The 21,584-nt window shown below is 50.1% G+C and overlaps 1 protein-coding gene across 4 annotated transcripts in view; it reads left to right on the top strand.

Moving 5' to 3' along the window:
• Positions 1-21,122, top strand: part of ZCCHC14 (zinc finger CCHC-type containing 14) — a 90,640-nt gene extending 69,518 nt beyond the window's left edge. For 2 of the 4 annotated variants that reach the window (XM_050773606.1, XM_050773608.1), the window contains 9 exons: positions 3,358-3,429; positions 6,552-6,661; positions 7,393-7,487; positions 8,522-8,576; positions 9,668-9,950; positions 11,950-12,041; positions 12,704-12,831; positions 13,849-13,989; positions 14,067-15,628. In XM_050773606.1, the coding sequence (XP_050629563.1) occupies positions 3,358-3,429; positions 6,552-6,661; positions 7,393-7,487; positions 8,522-8,576; positions 9,668-9,950; positions 11,950-12,041; positions 12,704-12,831; positions 13,849-13,989; positions 14,067-15,622 (2,532 nt within the window). In that variant the 3' untranslated portion in view covers positions 15,623-15,628. Of the gene's footprint in view, positions 1-3,357; positions 3,430-6,551; positions 6,662-7,392; positions 7,488-8,521; positions 8,577-9,667; positions 9,951-11,949; positions 12,042-12,703; positions 12,832-13,848; positions 13,990-14,066; positions 15,629-17,015 lie in introns of those variants that run through there. The other 2 variants (XR_007721998.1, XM_050773607.1) reach the window with 2 other exon arrangements.
• Positions 21,123-21,584: the final 462 nt, after the last annotated feature.

Below are 21,584 nucleotides of genomic sequence, written 5' to 3'. Positions count from 1 at the left end.
TTCCTGTCTTTAGTTGAGCATTTCATTCCTACTGCCTGGTTTTCATTTCAGAGAACTCTTGAGCTCTGACAGTTCTTTTTTCATAGCATCCTGTTCTCGGATATGCCTTTTTCTCTTAGCTTAGTAAGAGTATTGATGAAAATTTTTTAGTTTTCTTAGAAAGAGTCCATGCTTTCCCTCGGCTGCTGTGTTCTCCCTGCAGGCTTTGCCTGTCTCTGTGCTGGGCCTTGGCTCTCCTCAGATCTGAGGGGTACTGGGCTGCCTGTCCCCTCAAGGGTGTGGCTAGACCCTGCCCCCAGGGATGCCTGGCAGAGTCTTTTCTTGTGCAGAATGAGGCCGTGTGGCTTCAGGGGCTCCGGATGGGGAGACTGTGTAGAAAAACGCTGATGTTCAGAGCCAGTGCACAGTGAGTTGGAGGAACTAGACTCTGCATGTGAAGATGTCCTGAGCATGCATGGGCTGTGTGCACAGTTGGCTTTGGGGTATGATTAAGATGCGTTAAAATTCATCCAGATATGGCCGGGCGCGGTGGCTCAAGCCTGTAATCCCAGCACTTTGGGAGGCCGAGACGGGTGGATCACGAGGTCAGGAGATCGAGACCATCCTGGCTAACACAGTGAAACCCCGTCTCTACTAAAAATACAAAAACTTAGCCGGGCGAGGTGGCAGGCGCCTGTAGTCCCAGCTACTCGGGAGGCTGAGGCAGGAGAATGGCGTGAACCCGGGAGGCGGAGCTTGCAGTGAGCTGAGATCCGGCCACTGCACTCCAGCCTGGGTGACAGAATGAGACTCCGTCTCAAAAAAAAAAAAAAAAAAAAAAAAAAAAAAAATTCATCCAGATAACACTAAGTAGCTCTTCAGGGATGTGATAGAAAATGCTGTGCCAGAATCTAATTGGCAGCACTTTTTCTTGGTGAAATGTAAAGTAATGAGGTAGCTGGCCATGGATGCTTGTGAGTTTGGTTGGACACGTGTCTCCATAGTACAGGTCAGGCAGGCATGACAAGAGGATGCTCTTCCTGCCCCCACGCCCCTCCAGCGGCCGGTTTGCCTCCTGGCGCTCCGGGGCAAGTGGGCAGGTGAGGTAAAGGCTTGGCCGGGTCTGGATCGTGCAGCTGCTGCAGCTTAGCCATCAGCCAGCATCACCTGCAGAGTGACATGGGCTGGTCTCTGCCTGATCGTGTGGTCTCTGTTTCCAGTGCTCACTTTCTGACAGCCTTAGGGAGAAATGTGAGGTGCACCTGCAAGTGGGAGAAAAATGTATCCGAACACAAAGTAGAAGAGTTATGCGTAATTAAAGTGCGTAACTGTTGGAAAAGCAGGTTGTCTATTTCAACATCAGATGATCTGTCCATGCCACGTTGTATCATTGGGGTGTTGGATTTCACGTTTTCCCTGGGTTCGGGCGCCATAGGAAGGATTCAGCCTAGAGGCAGGTGTAAGAGCTGTGCGGAGAAGACGTTTTCTGTGACACGCTTTACCTTGAAAGACACACGCTGTCAGCAGCACGGGGGCCAGGCATCTGCATGGCAGGGGTTTGTGCCCATCGTTGGTGGTGGTCTTGGAGTTCTGTGTGGGGAGCAGCTTAGGAACCTATCCCCAAGATTTTTAGTGTTGAAAGATTTTAATATTTCAGGCAGAGAAGTAGCTCAAGCATTCTCTTCTCTCCTCTCCCCTCCCCTCCCCTCTTCTTTTTTTGAGATGGAGTTTCGCTCTTGTTGCCCAGCCTGGAGGCCTCACTGCAACCTCCACCTCTTGGATACAAGCAATTCTCCCACCTCAGCCCCCTGAGTAGCTGGGATTAATAGGCGCCCGCCACCACACCCGGCTAATTTTGTATTTTTAGTAGAGACGGGGTTTCCCCATGTTGGTCAGGCTGGTCTGGAACTCCTGACCTCGGGTGATCCGCTCACCTCAGCCTCCCAAAGTGCTGGGATTACAGGCATGAGCCACCGCGCCTGGCCTCAAGCATTTTCATTTTAGGCGTGGAAGATTCTGGGTGGCAAGGTGTACACCTTGCAGCTGTCAGTTCCAAGGATGCTGGTGCTTACCTTGATGAATTCTGGTAGGCACTGGGGTTCCGGTGAAGAAGAGCTGGCCCTTCCCTCAGCTGGCCTGTGTGTTATGAGAGCATATTGAAACAGACCCAGGAGTGACTGCTGCATGATGTGACGAGACTGACCTGAGTTTCAGCAGACAGGAGGGTGGACGCCTCGGGCTGGACGGGCTGGACTCCGCCTGTGGGTGTGGGTGAGGGAGCAGAGGTGGTTTGGGTGCCTGTGAGCTCTCTTTGCTCTAAATCATTGTTAATACAACATTTTCTTATTTATAATATATTTGGTCATTTTATTTGCTGACTTGAAATCCCCTGGCTTTTTGTGGACTTGAGTATAGTTTGCATTTGGTGCTTGTCCCTTCCTGACCTGGCCTCCTCCCTGTCATCTCAGACCATCCCCTCTGTCCATCTCATTCCTGTAGCTAACTTCTTATTTGCCTTTCAAAAGTCAACCCAAGCTCTTCTCCATGCAGAAACTCCCTCTAATGTGCAAAAAGTACGTTCTCCTTCCCCCTCAGCCGGCTTTAGTTAGCACCTCATGTGACGACCATTGTGATAGCGGGGGAAAGCTGAGCAAAAAGACACAAGCCCTTCCCCACGGGAGCTTCGAGTGCATCTGGGCAGCTATGCAGTGACACCGCCCGCTGCCGCATGCTGGGAAGGAAAGCAGATGCTCACAGGGGCTGGGCACACCAGGCGTTGCAGAACCTCCTCCAGAAAGCCCTTTTCACTGCTCTTCCCCGGACCCCTCCTCTGCTGCCCTAGTGATCACTGCCCTGTCCTGTTGCTGTCAATGGACTCACACTGCCCCCACAGCTCTGCAGTGTCCGGAGAGCAGGGCCTGGGCTTACTGTGTGCCCACAGCACCTGGGTGCACCACGGCCCTTATTGCTGGTTGAAGGGCTGCTCCCTGGGAATGCGTCGGTCCTGCATCTGAGGCACGTAGGCTCACCTAAGAGGAGGAGGTCCCCTGAGGAAGGAAGTTGCACAGGGCACACACAAGCAATTGTAATTGTCAGGGATTTTCTGGAACTTATAGGAGGCAGCTGTAGACCCCACTCGAGTAATTTGGTGATATCTGAATATTTGCACAAAACAAGTTAAACTTTAGAGGGCCTGGAGCTATGGGACTGTTCTTTTTGTAACAAGTCAAGGGATGCTTAGATGCTTCCCATAGCAGGTGTGCAGCCCACTGGACTCAGCTGCCGACTGAACCTGTGCCCCAGTCGTACTAGGATACGTGCTGGGAACTAAGTATGTGGCGTCTGTTTCTAAGTTTTGTTTGTTTGTTTGTTTTTAAGGTCTTATGGTCTGATTCTTCAATAACATCAGTAACCAAATCTTCCTCTGAAGTGACTGAATTTATTTCGAAGGTAAGGTAATCACGGGCTCTTAAAAAAATTAAAAGAATCACATTCCCCAGTGGCTGATGATACCACGGAGTAATTTCAGAGGCCATTGCCTTCAGCTAGTGAGCGAGCATGCGCAGGGTGGGGCCTCCTGCCCACCCACAGTGGAGTCCCAGGCCCGCTGCCAACGTGAGTGTGGCCGCAAGCACAGGACCGTGACCCCGCGGATCCCTCCTTCAGTTGTTGAGACTGAGATGACGCTGAGAGATGTGCCAGGCGTGAGTGACTGATGAGGACATTTGGTTTCTTTTGTTACTTTCCAGCCCCCCAGGTTTCCTTGGCAAAGCCTGGGGGAGAGAGGCACACTCAGGTGGCTGAGTAGGTAGAGACTTCACCTAGTTCTACCGTTATCTGTTTTTTTCTTCTCTTTTCTCTTTTCTTTTCTTTTCTTCTTTTCCTTTTTTCTTTTTTTTTTTTTTTTGAGACCAGATCTTGCTCTCTGGCCCAGGCTGGGTTGTGGTGGTGCCATCACAGCTCACTGCAGCCTTGACCTCCTGGGGCTCAAGTGATCTTCCCACCTCAGCCTCCCCAGTAGCTGAGACCACAGGTGTACACCACCTTTATCTTTACAAATATCTGGTTCAGCAGATACCATTTGAGCAAAAAGTTATACTACTAAATAAATGCCTCTTTGCCTACATAAGCATGTGTACACACAGATGTAACTGCACACATGTTTAGGGCCCACTGGCCTGTGCTGTAGCGTGAACCATTGTCTCAGCCAGAGTGATGCATCTCAGGCATCACCTTTGTGAATGGGGATAACATATGTAAATGTATCCAAAGACAGTCTTACATTTTCATTATAAAGCCAAGGGCCTCATCCTGCAGGAGAACGTGGAGTGAGGATGATGTCTGATTACTTTTATCTTTTTGGCCTCTCAGGCATTAAAGAACACGACAGTGCCACGCCTTCGAGGGTAACACCCCCCCCCGGGAATCTGCTTTTCCTTCTGTAGTGTTTCAAATACTAAATTTCCTCTCCTCTGTGTGTAGTTCTTCCTTTTGTTAAACACAGCTTCCCTGGGCTCCACTCATGCTGGCTGGAACCTTGACCTCTCATTGGGCTTTTGTCTCAGTGGTTTTTTTTTTCTTTTGAGTTGGAGTCTCACTCTGTTGTCCAGACTGGAGTGCAGTGGTGCGATCTCGGCTCACTGCAGCCTCCACTTCCCGGGATCTAGCAGTTCTCCTGCCTTAGTCTCCTGAGTCTCTGGGATCACAGGCGCAGACCACCATGCCCAGCTATTTTTTTTTTAAGTAGAGACAGAGTTTCACCATGTTGGCCAGGTTGGTCTCAAACTCCTGACCTCAGGTGATCTGCCCTCCTTGGCCTCCCAGAGTGCTGGGATTACAGGCGTGAGGCACCGCGCCTGGCCTAGTTTTGGAACATTCTTATCCATTTTCTCCTCAAGCATTTCCTCTGCTGCATCCTCCTCTCTCCTGGACTCAGGCTGCACAAGCCTCAGACCCCTACTGCTGCCGCCCCACCGCTCTCCCACACTTGTGCGTTTCTGTGTGTGCGTCTGGGTGGTTCCTGTGCCCGTTTCCATGCCAGCCGATTCCCTGAGCTCTGCCCAGGCTGCTGCGGAGCCTGTCCGTGTACTCAAGTCCTCATTTCTACTGCCAGGGGTTTCTTTTGTGTTTTTCCCCCTAGGTTTTCCATTTGGCATGTTTATGAAGTTTCCATCTCTCTGCTGAAAGTTCCCGTTTGTTCGTGCATGTTGTCATTTTCACTAGTTCCTTTAGTACGTCCGTCGTAGCCGTTTAAAGTCCCTGTCACATAGGTCCCACTTCTGACTTATTTCTGAATCTGGTTCTAATGATTGCTTTATCTCTTGACAATAGTTTTTTTTTCCCCCTTTATTGATTTTTTTTTGGTATGTCTTACAAATGTTGACTGAATGTCAGACATGTTTAGATGACCGTGGAGCCGGAGGACAGTGGCATTTATGCCTGGAAAGGGTCAACACCTCTTCTGCCAGGCCCTTAGTGGGGTCCTGTAGGCCATCTGGGCAGGACGGAGCTGGCGCTGGGCTCTCTTGCTGTCACGGTTACCTGCAGGGCCCCTCCAGTGGAGGCAGCTGCTGCCTGAGCCTGGAGGGTCTTCTCTGGTGTTTCGCTTCACTCCCAGCTTTCAGCCGTCCCTGCAGGCCTGTGGCACACAGCAGGGCACTCTCTACCCTCTTGACCCCTTTTCGGGGGTAGACTGCTGCTGCTTGTTTGCTGCCTGGTGCTGGGCTTGTGGGGGCAAGGTCCTTCTCCACTCTCACAGCCCAGCCTGATCCTGGGCAGGCCTGTGTGCCTGGGCTTCGGGGCGGCACTTCCTCAGCACTTTGCCCTCCCCAGTGGGAGCTGACCTCCTCCAGTGCCAGAGCACTTTTGCTTTTCCCGTTCGTCCAGGAGCAGCGGGTCTTCTTGTGACTGGTGGCAGAGGAAGGGAAGTATTACTCTTGCCCCACTCTTAAAAACCGGGGCTTTTGTTTGGACTCTGGGGCCAGGAGCAATTTTTGTCTGTTCTGCCACATCTTAAGGGTTTTGCCTCAGATCCAGAGAGTGGTCCCGGGAATTATACAAGGCCTGGTGCCTGGTCCCCAGGTGCCAGTGATGGGGCTCTCTCTGGCTCCTCCTGCGGAAAAGAACTTGGGAAAAATGGCCCACTTGCCCCACCTGTGGCTCCAGCATTTCTGTTGGCCACATCGGCCTGTGGCAGTGTGTCCGTCGGAGCCTGTCTCTCCGGGCCTGCTGGTGTGGCGGCCACCGGGGCCTTGTGCCCTGGCTTCTCATGGGGGCAGGTCCCATTTGAAGTTAAGTTGACCTGGTGGCCCCGCAACTCTCAGATGGGCTCAAGGAACGTTGTGATTGTGCAGATTGTGAAGCTTTTCCTGATGTCACTGTGAGAGCGATGTTCTTTTGTGGCTTTCTACACCCTATGTGGATGTGGGCCCCAGAATAGCTCTGACGGTAGGTGTAAATCATATCAGACCAGAAGGCGGCACCATGGAGCACCTGCCCCAGGTTTTCCTGCAGTAGCGGAATTCTGTCGGATGGATCTGGACACACCTCCTCTGCCTTGTCCTCTCTTTCAGCTGTCTCAGCTCTACCCTGAAGAGAACTTGGAGAAACTCATTCCTTGCTTAGCTGGTCCGGATGCATTTTATGTGGAGCGAAACCACGTGGATCTGGACTCAGGCCTGAGGTGAGGCCCTTACCAGGCGCCCAGTGTGTCCACAGCGGGCAGGGACAGGCTGGTCCCATGGTCAGTGTCATAGTCCTCCAAGGAGCTCTGGGAGGACGTGTAGCCACCTGGACCTGGGTCTCTACTTGGCCTCTAGGGATTTCCATTAGTTCTGGAGGATTCAGGAGCCCTCAGTAAGCTAAGGGTGTTTCTGAGTGTATGAGGAAGGGAATTCCAGGGTGGGTCCCACCACTTCGTGGGCTTTGGCAGTCCTGTGAAATAATCCTGGGCTGCTATTTCCATCCTGTAGTCCAAGGTTGAGACTATTCCCAGATAAAATTGGCGTCTCTTAAACAGTTTCTCTGGACCCTCCATTGTGTCTTGGTTCACGTGGCACACGCAGTAACATAGCCTACCAGTTCCGTAAACGTGCTGCTGCCGGTGCCCTGGGGACCAATGTCCAAGCCCCTTTCTGGCTGATGGTGGGTGGCACTGATCTCGTGTCACAGGGCATGACTCCTGTCGTCGGCCTTGGTGACCATGGATGCAGCAGGGAGGGGAAGGGCTTGAAGAAGGAGTGGCAATCAGGCAAGAACTCAGTTGATTTAAAGCAGGAAGAATATGAGGCTCTGGCACTTCCGGGTTTTTCCTCTAATACACATTTCTCTTGATTAAAAATTAAATTTTCTTCTTTCAATGTGTCAGCAGGAATGCCATTTTCATGCTGGTAAGACCACTTGTTTGCTTTTTAGGTACCTGGCCTCATTACCTTCTCATGTGTTGAAAAATGACCATGTCAGGAGGTTTCTCAGCACTTCCTCTCCCCCCCAGCAGCTTCAGAGTCCAAGTGAGTTTATAAAATATGATTAAATAAAAAAAATTTTTTTTTTTTTTGAGATGGAGTCTTGCTCTCTTGCCCAGGCTGGAGTGCAGTGGCGCAATCTCGGCTTACTGCAAGCTCTGCCTTCCGGGTTCATGCCATTCTCCTGCCTCAGCTTCCCAAGTAGCTGTACAGGTGCACGCTGCCACACCCAGCTAATTTTTTGTAGTTTTAGTAGAGATGGGATTTCACCGTGTTAGCCAGGATGGTCTTGATCTCCTGACCTTGTGATCCGCCCGCCTTGTCCTCCCAAAGTGCTGGGATTACAGACGTGAGCCACCACGCCCGGCCGATTAAATAAAAATTTTTAAAAAATCAACAACAAAAAAACGGCTGGGCGCGGTGGCTCATGCTTGTAATTCCAGCACTTTGGGAGGCTGAGGCAGGCGGATCACCTGATGTCAGGAGTTCAAGACCAGCCTAACCAACATGGAGAAACCCTGTCTCTACTAAAAATACAAAATTAGGCCGGGCGCGGTGGCTCATGCCTGTAATCCCAGCACTTTGGGAGGCTGAGGCAGGTGGATCACAAGGTCAGGAGTTCAAGAGCAGCCTGGCCAATATGGTGAAACCCCGTGTCTACTAAAAATACAAAAAAATTAGCTGGGTGTGGTGATGCATGCCTGTAGTCCCAGCTACTTGGGAGGCTGAGGCAGAAAAATCACTTGAACCCAGGAGGTGGAGGTTTTCCTTGAGCTGAGATCACGCCAACTGCACTCCAGCCTGGGTGACAGAGCAAGAACTCTGTCTCCAAAATAAAATGTAAAAAAATACAAAATTAGCCAGGCGTGGTGGTGGGTGCCTGTAATCCCAGCTACTCGGGGGGCTAAGGCAGGAGAATCACTTGAACCCGGGAGACAGAGGTTGTGGTGGGCTGAGATTGCATCACTGCACTCCAGCCTGGGCAACAAGAGCAAAACACTGTCTCAAAAAAATAATAAAATAAAACAAATATTTTCATTGTCTATAAATTTTAATGGTATTTATTTTTAAATTTATAGGTCCTGGCAACCCCTCCCTTTCTAAAGTAGGTACCGTGATGGGCGTGTCTGGAAGGTGAGAAATCTGTGTAACCAGCACATTTCAAATAAGCATTTTACGAGGTTTACTTTGAGTTCTGTGTAAAGTTATTTCTAGAATTAAGTCATGCTGAAGTTGAGTCTTGGATGATACTGAGAAGAATTGGGTAGAGATGATTCAATTTACGATTTCCAAAAACAAGAGTTCTCTGAGCCACTGGAATCAGAATTCCCAGGGACTCCTCCCCAGTGCAAGGTCCTGGGCCCCATCCCAGACCTAGGAAACCAGAATTTCCTAGAACCTGGCTGTGAGAAGCCTGCTCCCGGAAGCATAGGGTCGTGTTCCTGAGGAGCGTCTTCTGTCAGCACGGGCCCTGGGTGGCTGCAGTCGCGTGCAGGCAACACACTGACAGTGAGGTGGGCTGTCACAGATAGGTGCACATGCACCCCAAAAGGGAGTCTCGTGGAGATGTAGTCTGGGCGCAAGGTCTCGAGGAGCAGACTGTCATCCTCCTGATGTCGGGGTGGGGTAAGCGCCCAGTCGGCGGGTGTGACTTTGCAGTTAAGGAGCAAGGCCAGAGTGGAGTGCTGGTCACACCTTCTAGCTTTCTACGTTTTACTCTTCTAAAAAAATTGTATTTGAATATTAAAGATTTAGTAGTCTATTTTGATTTATGATTTATCAGTGTCATTCTGTGACTCAGAAGTAACAGAAATACTTAACCGGAGTAGCATGTTTTTAAAAAGTACAAGTAACAGAAACTTAGCAGCTAAACCAGAAGTCTGGTGATGACAGATACGTACACATACATAATACACGTGTGTGCAAACAAGCAGATTGATACTCCCCAGCACAGGCAGAGGCGTATGTGTGTGTCTGCACAGCTGCCTGTATGCACACCCGTGCACAGGCGTGCACTACAGAAACCGTCGCTGCGGAAAGGTGGTTGGGGAGGGAGGGCAGTCATGGCACAGCAGTGTTTGCAGTTGAGGGTGGCCTGTGGCAGCAGGGCAGGCCGAGAGGCAGAGGCTGGCACCGAAGGGCCTTAGAAGTGAGGTCTTTGGTGGAGTCTGTGGTTGTGGAAGCAGCCATGGTCTCTCTGTGCGCCTTCTGCCCCTGTCCCACAGGCCTGTGTGTGGAGTGGCTGGTATCCCGTCCTCGCAGAGCGGAGCCCAGCACCACGGGCAGCACCCGGCCGGCTCAGCGGCCCCCTTGCCCCACTGCTCCCATGCGGGCAGCGCGGGCTCAGCCCTGGCCTACCGGACCCAGATGGACACATCGCCTGCCATCCTCATGCCTTCCAGTCTGCAGACCCCTCAGACCCAGGAGCAGAACGGGATTCTAGACTGGCTTAGAAAACTGCGTTTGCACAAGTATTACCCCGTCTTTAAGCAGCTCTCCATGGAGAAGGTATGTCGGTTGCCTGGCTGGCCATACAGATTGTTTTCTCAAGACCTCCCTGGGGGAATTGAGTTTCTAAAACCAACACAAGGTGGAAGAAGTAGGGAGGCCGAGGCACACCGCCCTTTCTTACGGGGGACAGTGAGTGGGCTTTGCAGAGGCTGCCTGCAGCTGCAGCCAGACAAACAGGACGTGTTGTAAACAGACAGCTTTTCTAGGTGCTTCCAGACCTTCACAAACTAGATGCTCTGCGTGACATGAGGGACCTGACCTCTGGCACGGTGCCCCTTTTAGACATCTCTTGGGATAGCTGGCGCAGACGCTGTGGCGGGCCAGATCCAGAGGAATGGGTGCATTTTACATCTTCCAAGCAGTCATACCTAGAGAATTCTTATGAGGAACATGTTTTCACTGTTAAAAAAATTCTGAGATTTCTTAAGTCTTGATGTCACTGATAAAACTAGATTAAACCCATACAAGGTATTTGAGCTCTTTACTCCCTCTGCTGGGCAAACCGGCTTGGTGGCTTTTATCTATGTAAAAATTTCATTTCTCGAAAAATCTACAATTGAACCTACAAATCAAGCTTTTACTACATAGTTAAATCCAAATTGTAAGGATATTTGTAATACCCTCTGTTTAGGGTTTGTGAATCTTTTTTTTTTTTTTTTTTTTTGGAGAGGGAGTCTCGCACTGTCACCCAGGCTGGAGTACAATGGTGCGATCTCGGCTCCCTGCAACCTCCACCACCTGGGTTCACACCATTCTCCTGCCTCAGCCTCCTGTGAGTAGCTGGGATTACAGGTGCCCACCACCACACCTGGCTAATATTTTATATTTTTAGTAGAAACGGGGTTTCACTATGTTGACCAGGCTAGTCTCGAACTTCTGACTCATAATCCCCTGCCTCAGTCTCCCACAGTGCTGGGATTTACAGGCATGAGCCACCGTGCCTGGCCAAGGATTTGTGAATCTTAAAAAGCAGAGATTTTACTAACCTTGTTCATAATTAGTTTTAAATGTTTTATTCTTATGTTTGCATTGAGATGGCCTAAATCACAGATCGTGTTAGGAAATAACATGAAAAGTAGAGGCTGGTGTGTTTGTGTGGCACCAGCCTGCACAAGGGAGTAACCACACCACCACTCGGTGTGGACGGCATCTGCTTTTCTGGATCACTTGCTACCTGACAAAGTTGCTGTCATCCCTGGCCGGGCGCGGTGGCTCACGCCTGTAATCCCGGCACTTTGGGAGCCCAAGGCAGGTGGATCATCTGAGGTCAGGAGTTCAAGACCAGCCTGGCCAACATGGTGAAACCCCGTCTCTACTAAAAATACAAAAATTAGCCGGACGTGGTCGCGGGTGCCTGTAACCCCAGCTACTCGGGAGGCTGAGGCAGAGAATGGTGTGAACCCGGGAGGCGGAGGTTGCAGTGAGCCGAGATCACACCACTGCACTCCAGCCTGGGCGGCAGAGTGAGACTCCATCTCAAAAAAAAAAAAAAAAAGACCATCCCGCAGAGGGCGGTGAGTTCTGAAGGGCCTGCATTATGATGGGGCTGTCCTGGGGAGGGGAGGGTGGCATGCTATCATAACTCGCATCTCCACGCGGTTGAAACTGTGACTTATGCAAGATGTTTTCTTTAGTCACCTGCCCCAAAGCATGTACCTGCTGGTACTTACTCACAGAGCAGAGGGCAAGTGGGTGCCTTTGGCAGAGCCAGCAGCCTGTGAGGTGGTGCACCCATCTACGCGGCCTGCACAGAAGGTGCCTTAGAGGGGCCGGGGACACTCTTGCTCAGAACCATGTCTTGGCGTTGAACCGTTGACACCAAGTCATTTAGCACGTAAACGGTCTGGGGTTCTCCGGCCTATGACTGCCGAGTTCAGCTGGGTCTGTTTGCATATCCCAGAGGTAGAATAAATGTACTGAATTCAACTCCAAGTTCTTTGTTCTCAGAGTCCTACTTACGTCTCAGTAACTTTGTAATTTGTTTTTTCTGTGCAAGTTTTTGAGCCTTACTGAAGAAGATCTGAATAAATTTGAGTCTCTCACCATGGGGGCAAAGAAGAAGCTCAAGACCCAGCTGGAGCTGGAAAAGTGAGTGCGAAGTGGGTTTTGGAACCTGCATTTATTTCCATTTCTCACCGGCCAAATGGAGTGCTAGGGCTTCCCGTGCTAAATACCAGTGATTGGATTACTTTCTCTTGCTGATCCAGTCCTTAGTCATGCTTTTATTTATTTATTTCATTTATTTTATTTTTTTTGAGATGGAGTCTCACTCTGTCATGCCCAGGCTGGAGTGAGGTGGCGCAATCTTGGCTTACTGCAACCTCTGCCTCTCGGGTTCAAGCGATTCTCTTGCCTCGGTCTCCCCAGTAGCTGGGATTACAGGCACATGCCACCACGCCCAGCTAATTTTTTGTATTTTTAGTAGAGACGGGGTTTTACCATATTGGCCAGGCTGATCTCAAACTCCGACCTCAGGTGATCTGCCCATCTCGGCCTCCCAAAGTGCTGGGATTACAGGCATGAGCCACTGTGCCCAGCCTAGTCATGCTTTTAAAGTTCTACAGATGTGTTTTAGGTTTGACAGGAAAGGACCTTTATAGTAAATTTGACCAATCAGAATGATTTCCTTTCTTGCCTTGATGATCTGGAGGGAATTGCCTTGTGGTGTGGAGTAGGCCCGTCTTGAAGCTGCATGTGAAGCAGCACCGGGAGGCAGTGCTCACTTGTTCCTGTGCTTGATTATTTCACAGGGAGAAGTCAGAGAGACGGTGTCTGAACCCCTCGGCGCCGTCGCTGGTCACCAGCAGTGGTGTGGCTCGAGTGCCCCCCACCAGCCACGTCGGGCCAGTGCAGTCAGGGCGGGGCAGCCACGCAGCAGGTGAACAAGGGTGTGCTGGGCAGATGGCTCACACACAGGGGGGCTGGTGTGCCGGGCAGGTGGGTTACTCACATACAGGGGGGCCGGTGTGCTGGGCAGGTGGGTTACTCACACACGGGGGACTTTGTGTTCTTTGTGATCATTAAACTTCAAATCACACCTATTTGATTTTTACATTTGTAAATCTTTATACTCATTTTCCGTTATTTTAACTATTATAGTCTCTGCCATAAGAAAATCGAAGGGACAGTTGGCTTAGGAGCTAGAGGGCAGTCACCTCTCTGAAGTTGCTTGGGCAAAAGGATCAGGTCCAGAAACTGCCACAGTGAGAGCAAGTGTGTAGGGGTGAGCAGAAATGAGATGGGAGTAGCCTGCCTCCCTCCCCAGGACTGGTGCCCAGAGGCCACGTTTAAGTCAGTGCCTTTCATGTTGACCCATCAGTGACATGGTTCTCCACGGACCTTCCTGCTCTGGGGGACCTGCAATCTCAGCAATTTGGTTTTCATCCTCCCCTCTGAGAAAGGGTGGGACACCTGGCGCGCTTGCTCTGTTGTCTCACGAGAGGAGCCAGGTTTTCTTCACAATAGAAATAGCAGGAGGAGCAGTGGCTTGGGAGAGGAAAAACAAAACAAAACAAAAAAACCTGCCAGGATGGGTTTTAAGTGGTGATTTGACTGAAAGATCTCCGTGACTCGGCCGGCCTCATGAGAGGGGGCGCGGCGTAGTGTTGTGATGGTTCCTGGTGGTTCGTTGGGGGTTCCCTTCACAGGGCATTGTTCTGGGGTTGATGGTGGGGTCAGGTAGGGCTCTGGCTGAGGGGGTGTTGAGTAGCACTGCCGTTTGAATCTCTGCTGCGTCCGTCATCATGTGGCCTGGGCCGGCATGTTCGTTTTCTGACTCTAAGAGCCCTGCGTGCCGCTGGAAGGAGCACCCGCCGACAGTGCGATGCAGGGCACGGGGCGGGGCTGAGCTGCAGGGGCACTGGCTGATGGCCGCTCCTCTGGCCCTTTTCTGCAGAGCTGCGAGTGGAAGTGGAGCAGCCTCATCACCAGCTGCCCCGGGAAGGCAGCTCCTCCGAGTACTCCAGCTCCTCCTCCAGCCCCATGGGGGTGCAGGCTCGGGAAGAGAGCTCCGACAGCGCCGAAGAGAATGACAGACGTAAGGGCACGTGCGCGGCGCTGGCTCCACCTGGCCCGGCTGTGGAATGGCACTGACCACTCTGTTTCCCTCTCTAGGTGTGGAGATTCACTTGGAGAGCTCCGACAAGGAGAAGCCAGTGATGCTCCTGAATCACTTCACTTCCAGTTCCGCCAGACCCACGGCCCAGGTTCTCCCTGTGCAGAATGAGGCCAGCTCCAATCCATCAGGCCACCACCCCCTGCCCCCACAGATGCTGAGCACAGCCTCACACATCGCACCCATCCGCATGCTGAACTCCGTGCACAAGCCGGAAAGAGGCAGCGCGGACATGAAGCTCCTCTCGTCTTCTGTGCACTCACTTTTGTCTCTAGAAGAAAGGAATAAAGGATCTGGACCAAGAAGCAGCATGAAAGTGGACAAGAGCTTTGGCAGCGCCATGATGGACGTGCTGCCCGCATCTGCACCCCACCAGCCTGTGCAGGTCCTCTCTGGGCTTTCAGAGAGCAGCTCCATGTCACCCACAGTCTCCTTTGGTCCCCGGGCCAAAGTCGTGCATGCATCCACACTGGACAGGGTGCTGAAGACAGCACAGCAACCAGCCCTGGTGGTGGAGACCAGCACGGCCGCCACAGGGACGCCCAGCACAGTCCTCCACGCAGCCCGTCCGCCTATCAAACTGCTGCTGTCGTCATCTGTTCCTGCTGATTCTGCCATTTCTGGGCAAACCTCCTGTCCTAATAATGTGCAAATAAGTGTGCCCCCTGCAATAATAAACCCCCGGACTGCTCTGTATACAGCCAACACCAAAGTTGCCTTTTCTGCAATGAGCAGTATGCCAGTGGGCCCCCTGCAGGGTGGCTTCTGTGCAAACAGCAACACTGCCTCTCCCAGCAGCCACCCCTCCACGTCCTTTGCCAACATGGCCACGTTGCCCAGCTGCCCAGCCCCCAGCTCCAGCCCGGCGCTGTCCTCCGTCCCTGAAAGCAGTTTTTATAGCAACAGTGGTGGTGGCGGCTCCACAGGAAACATTCCTGCCTCGAATCCGAACCACCACCACCACCACCACCATCAGCAGCCCCCGGCACCCCCGCAGCCCGCCCCACCCCCGCCGGGCTGCATCGTGTGCACGTCCTGTGGCTGCAGCGGCAGCTGCGGCTCAAGTGGCCTGACTGTCAGCTACGCCAACTACTTCCAGCACCCGTTCTCCGGTCCGTCCGTGTTCACCTTCCCGTTCTTGCCCTTCAGTCCCATGTGCAGCAGCGGCTACGTCAGCGCCCAGCAGTATGGCGGCGGCTCCACCTTCCCTGTCGTACACGCCCCCTACAGCAGCAGCGGGACCCCAGACCCTGTCCTGAGCGGGCAGTCCACGTTTGCCGTGCCACCCATGCAGAACTTCATGGCGGGGACAGCAGGGGTGTACCAGACCCAAGGACTGCTGGGCAGTAGCAATGGTTCCAGTCACAAAAAGAGTGGGAACCTGTCTTGTTACAACTGCGGGGCCACTGGTCACCGCGCCCAGGACTGCAAACAGCCGTCCATGGACTTCAACCGGCCAGGTAAGCGCGCGCCATGGCCGCGCCCACCAGGCTCCCGCAGGACCAATGCACACAAATGCTTGGTTTTTATGAAGAGTAAACTTATTTCTTTGTAAAGCAAATAATTTTTCGAATGCTTTTTGAAAGCGCGTGGAAAGCTTCAGGATAGGCTGTGAGGTCCCCAGAAGGGCTGCTGTTGGGTCTGAAACAGTCACGATGATTTCAGACAGCCTCTCGTTCTAGAAGGTGCTTAGCCAGTGTGGACAGGGCCTCCCTGGGCTGCCATGTCTTGCTTCGAGCCCAGAGCGCGAGCGTGAAGGACTCATTGCTGCCCCCTGGCTTACACTGGGGCTCAGGCTGTGGCGCCTCCTCAGTCTGGACCGTGTAGGGTGGGGCTCGCTGTCCCCTCTGCCCCTCCCTGCCGGCGCGGCTGTGGGTGTGGGGGGCTGTCGCCCCTCGGCCGTGCTGCATCTTCCGTTCCCTCCTGTTTTATCTCCACTATTTTTTTGTCTTCTTTAGTCAAATCCCAGTGGATGTCTGATGTAGTTATTATAAGTTATTATAATAGGTTTCTTCTTGCTGTCTGTTTTGGAAACTGGGGACTGGGAAAGTGGGTCCCAACTCTGACAACTCATGGTGCCACCTTGCCAGAGTCACTTGATGACTGCAGACTTCCAGTTGCTTCTAAGGGTTGCACTAGCTCTGTGATTCTCAGACCTGCCTATACGTCACGGTCACCTGGAGAGTTTTTAGAAACACACCTGCTGACTCAGCAGGTCTGCAGGCGAGGTGGGTTGACGGGCGCTCTGCCACGTGGGCCCGGTGGGTCTGTGCCTCCCTTCATAAAGCCGGCTGTATCTCCAGAGGCACGGGGCACTCGCCAGCGCTCATCTGCTCTCACCCAGTGAAAGGACGCATGTTAGAGCAGCCTGCCCGACGTGTGCAGAGCCTGACTCCCAGAGAAAGCTCCTAAAGACAAAGATTGGTGGTCGGGCGCGGTGGCTCACGCCTGTAATCCCAGCACTTTGGGAGGCCGAGGCGGGTGGATCACGAGGTCAGGAGATCGAGACCATCCTGGCTAACATGGTGAAACCCCATCTCTAGTAAAGATACAAAAAATTAGCCAGGCGTGGTGGCGGGCGCCTGTAGTCCCAGCTACTCGGGAGGCTGAGGTAGGAGAATGGCGTGAACCCGGGAGGTGGAGCTTGCAGTGAGCCGAGATTGCACCACTGCACTCCAGCCTGGGCGACAGAGCTAGACTCCGTCTCAAAAAAAAAAAAAGATTGGTAACTTTTCCTGAGTCATTTCACCCTGGTCTGGTTTGATCAACTTGTAATATTAGCTCCCATTTTGCAGGGGTAGGAAGGGAGTGGAAACGGTCAGGATGGGTGCCCTAGATTTCCAGCACCAGAATCTTGCCCAGTGGCTCTGGAAATGACTGGACAGATTGGTGGATGGTGGTGATTCTACAGTCATTCCAATTTGACCTCTTTTTTCCCCTCTCTCTAGGTACTTTTAGGTTGAAATACGCCCCTCCAGCAGAAAGTCTGGACTCCACAGATTGATATTTTTCTCTGGCAACAGAACATTATTAAGCCATGGAGACATAAGGAAAATTAAATACAAAACTGAGAAGTCTAGTTGCTGTTGAGCTTAATCTTTTTAATCCAAAGGTGCTTTACTTTTCCTAGACTGGATAGAAAAATCTAGCGTAGAAGTGCATCAAACTCGGTTTATTGCCAAAACCCTAGATTGGAGCTTGGTGTCAGAACTTGCCTAGTGGGCATCTCTGTGGCTGGTGAAGTCGGCCACCTACACGTTTGGTTGCAGTGCAGAGACCCCACGTCTCCCGAAGAGCATTGCCATCGTTGGCCCTCCTAGGCTCACACGTCAATTCCAGGGCAGCTACACGTGGTCTGAATCGAGAACTGAGCTTGGAGTTCTCCAGGTGGAGTTCCACCCGCCGGACTCTTGACACCCCTGGGCTAGGGAAAATGTCGACTTTGTTTTGTTCTGTTCCTAAAGTGATTAGCACTAATCTCTGGGATTTTTAAGGATTGCACTACAGAAGAATGTATCCTGATGTTAATCTCTGCGGTTCTGGGAGCCAAACTCCTCTGAGAACAGTCAGTGCAAGAGACTCCAATAATCCATATTTAAAGAGTCAGCACCAGCAGGCTACTCGACTTAGGACACAACAGAGATTTTAGTATTTCCTTCCCTCCTCCAAGCACTTGTAGCAGTTTCAGGTTTTTAATTTTTTCTGCAAATAAATCTAAACTACGTTATTAAATAGAAATAGTTTACTCGCAACAACTTAATTTCTAAGGGTCCAAGTCCCAGAGAATCCATAGTCGTCAGAGCTTTGAGAGTATCTTTCTTCCCAGCCGGTCAGTGGCTTCGAGCCGTTTTCCACTACAAATCACCTCCCGAGGGGGCTCGGCGACAGCGCTGCTCTGTGAGTGGCGGTGAGGATGCTGCACGTCCTTAGCAGAGTTTGCAAGTTGCTTTATCTCCCACGGGCTCCCCAAGAACCTCCAACCCCGAGGCTTATCGCTAGCGGATTCGCATCTGAGACAGACATTTCAACAATGATACAGTCCTGTCATTTATCAGCAAAAGATTGGGAATTTTCTCCTGTCAACTTCTTTCGTATTAGGCTGTGTATTGATAGTTAATTCCGTTAAAAATTACTTGGAAAACAGTGGGAAGTGGTAGGACTCTGGAAGAGGCCACACACGCGAGAGCTACGAGATCTGTGCCAGTCTGGTTTTGGTCAGGTAGTAATCAAAGTCCTCACTGTAGATCTCTAAATTTCAGCCCACGGAAATGAAAGCCTTTTGTCTGAAATTCACAGACTTAAATCTTCAAGGTTAAAGGGAATTTTCTGCTCAAATAATACTCATCTAAAATGCTAAAGTCATCAGTGTTAAAATTCTGAGTGGTAAAATCTTGCCAGGGATTTTGCAGTTGGATATTTATTTAAAAAAAAATTGAAATATTCAGACCATTCTTAAAATGGGACAATCAGCCTCATGAAAAATTGATGTAAATCAAAAGAATACCCTAGAATGAGGCATTGTGATGTGAGGGTTCAATTTTAAGAGCAGTTCCTAACTTCATAGAAACTAAAGCAGAAAGTTGTTACATTTTTTTATGACAGGCTTTTCGTAGAATTTGTTAGTTTTATTTTAGTTGAATTTTATTTCTATGCAATGCAGAATTAACAGACCTCCTCTCTCTCCTCATGGTACACAGTATTACAGTGTTGAAGTAATGGTGATGCTTATTACAACAGCTATTTAGGGGAATGTTACGTTGATCTTTTAAATTATAAACACTACAAAATGTCAAAATAATGAGAACTGACACAACTTTGCCTTAAAGAGTACTAGACTGGACCTTCTCATATTACGTTAAAGGAAGACTTAGAGTGTTCATTGATGTTTACGATTTTAATATTTCTGAAGGCCATTCCAGTGGCCTGGATATGTGCTGAAAGCCAAACTTTTAAATTTTTTGGTTTTTTAAACAAATAAATATTTTAAATAAATCCTATTTCAACACTGAAATTGTTGAAAACCGTCTCATAACAAAAGGAAAAAAAACATTTAAATTTTTGTTTTAGTGGTCAGTATAGGGGAATGAAAGCGTCTGTTGTTACCCATGTAACTATTTTGATAAGTATTAGAGGTTAACCTTAAATCCAGCAAAACATTAAAACAGAAACTTTTCAACTTGAAGCCTGCCATTCAGCGTCGAGGTAAACGAGTTCCAACATTGTCCCGGCTGTGCTCCCAGCAGCGGAGGTCTCTGCGGAGCTTCCAGGCGTCTTGAACGTGTGTGGGCGGTGTAACATCTCCAGGGAGGCTGTCCGAAGTCGAGAATCGTGAGCTGTAAATAGGAACCACACAGTGTAGAGAAAATGGAACCGCCCATCCGTAAGGGCCTCTCCCTGAGGGAGCCGCAGGCTTGGACTTGAGAGAATTTGCCAGCAGTGAGCTCGGATGCATCTCTCCAAAAGCACCCGAGGTTGGCGCGCCTGAAGAGCATCTTGCGTTCATCAGACTTCCTCATCTGAAAACACAGAACATACCCTTTCAAGTACTTAGACATTTTCCTGAAATTGTGGTCTGTTTCAGAATGCTGTGGCAACCAGGTAGGTGTGGCACTGGCCACGTGCCACGTCTTTGCCCTTTGTAGTCTGTCAGATATTAAAGTTTCTAACCCGGTTTTTTTAATCTCCAAGAATGGGGAAAGTGGAATGTAGAGATGGAAGCAGAACGTGATGTTGGGATACAACAGCTATTTAATCCTTCGTTTTATTTTTTAAGCAAAACACTCAATTTTCTACCTTATTTTCTAATGTTGATTTCATGGTAATATTGACCGTTGGAAGGTGTTTAACATAAAATCTCATTGCTGAAGAGCACTGAGGAAATGGGAGCTAGCACTTGTAATAAAAATAAAGACAAGTTATTTTCTTGAATGCATATATGTGATTGGGTATTTGAAAAACCAGCATCATGTGTCATCTCCAAAAGATTACAGGAGTCAGCTTGTTCATGTAGGGGTGTTAGTAGGTTCCATATTCTTCATTCAGTTCTTAGAATTCTAGGTCCTTTATTGCCCAGAGTCAGCACAGTTAGTTTCTACCACAGACTCTGTGTTGGGGCACAGTAGTGGGCGGGGTAGTGACTTGGCCTAAACGTCTCCTGGCTGGAATGCCTCCCATCTGAACAGAGGCTGAGCGGGGCTTTAGGCACTTGCCAAATGGGAACCGGGTTGCACCCTCCTTGCTCCCCGTCACTTTCTTGTCACTCTTCCTGCTTCCCAGCGTTTTGTTGTATGCCCTGCTCGTTGTACGCCGTGACGACTGATGGTACCGCGTGCCGAGGTCTTCAAGGTTGTGAGGAAAGCCGTCAGCCTGCTTGACTCGACTGCTGTCCCAGAGGAGAGTCCTGTGCGACCTGAGCGGGGGTGGCTGTCATTTCCAGCATGCAGGTGACTCCCAAAGAATGAGTCAGGTGGCACTGAACGCCATGGGTTCTGAAGAGGCGAATTTGCTGAAAAGTCCCAAGGGTCTGAATGAAAGCATCTTTAATCAACACTCGCAATATTCTAGAAAACCATATACTGTGCTGGTTGAGGCCAAAGGTCAACATTACTCCACTGTTCACCAAGGAAGGGGGGGCAGTGGCCATCAGCCGCGGCCTCACGTGCGTTGTAACAAGCCCTCATCACATGTATGAGTCTTACGTGCACAGAAAGAAGCGGCTTTGGTACTGAAACTGGACACCTTGTGTACTCAAGATACCTTCACAGCTTCTACTGGACATTTTCTTTTTAGGAATGAAGGAAAATTCTCCCATTTTTGAGCCATTCTTTTGTCAATTCTACAAAATTGCATGTAACTTTATAAATATTTTTAAAAGATATAGTTTTGTAAATATTTAATATTCCGCTAATTTGATTTTGAATTGTAAATGTCAAGTATTCTGTTTTTGGGGTTTTTATGTTTTATTATACTTTGTTAAAAAGGACAAATTGTACATTTTTAGAATGTTTTTATGAGTAAATTTAATGTACTGAAAATAAAAATTTTAAAAAAGGCTGTGTTTGATGTCACTAGGTCTTTGTCTTAGAATATGTAGCCACACACCTTTTCAGATCAGTCAATCTCCAAACTAGGGGTTCCATCCTTTCTACCTTCTCAGATTTACAAAAGGGATACCTGATTTTAAATCCATTCATTCTCTATCAAGGTGCCAAGTTTTGTTGTTTTCTTTTCAGATGGAGTTTCACTCTTGTTGCCCAGGCTGAAATGCGATGGCATGATCTTGGCTCACGCCAACCTCCCGGGTTCAAGCGATTCTCTTGCCTCAGCCTCTGGAGTAGCTGGGATTACAGGCATCCGCCATCCGCCATCACATCTGGCTAATTTTGTATTTTTCAGTAGACTTGGGCTTCTCCATGTTGGTCAGGCTGGTCTCGAACTCTGGACCTCAGGTGATCCGCCCACCTCAGCCTCCCAAAGTGCTGGTATTACCGGCGTGAGCCAGCACACCTGGTCAAGTG

The sequence above is a fragment of the Macaca thibetana genome, chromosome 20 (genome assembly GCF_024542745.1).
Source record: "Macaca thibetana thibetana isolate TM-01 chromosome 20, ASM2454274v1, whole genome shotgun sequence".
Taxonomy (NCBI): domain Eukaryota; kingdom Metazoa; phylum Chordata; class Mammalia; order Primates; family Cercopithecidae; genus Macaca; species Macaca thibetana.
The sequence above is the reverse complement of the archived record's forward strand: the minus strand, read 5'-3'. Positions and strand labels throughout refer to the sequence as shown.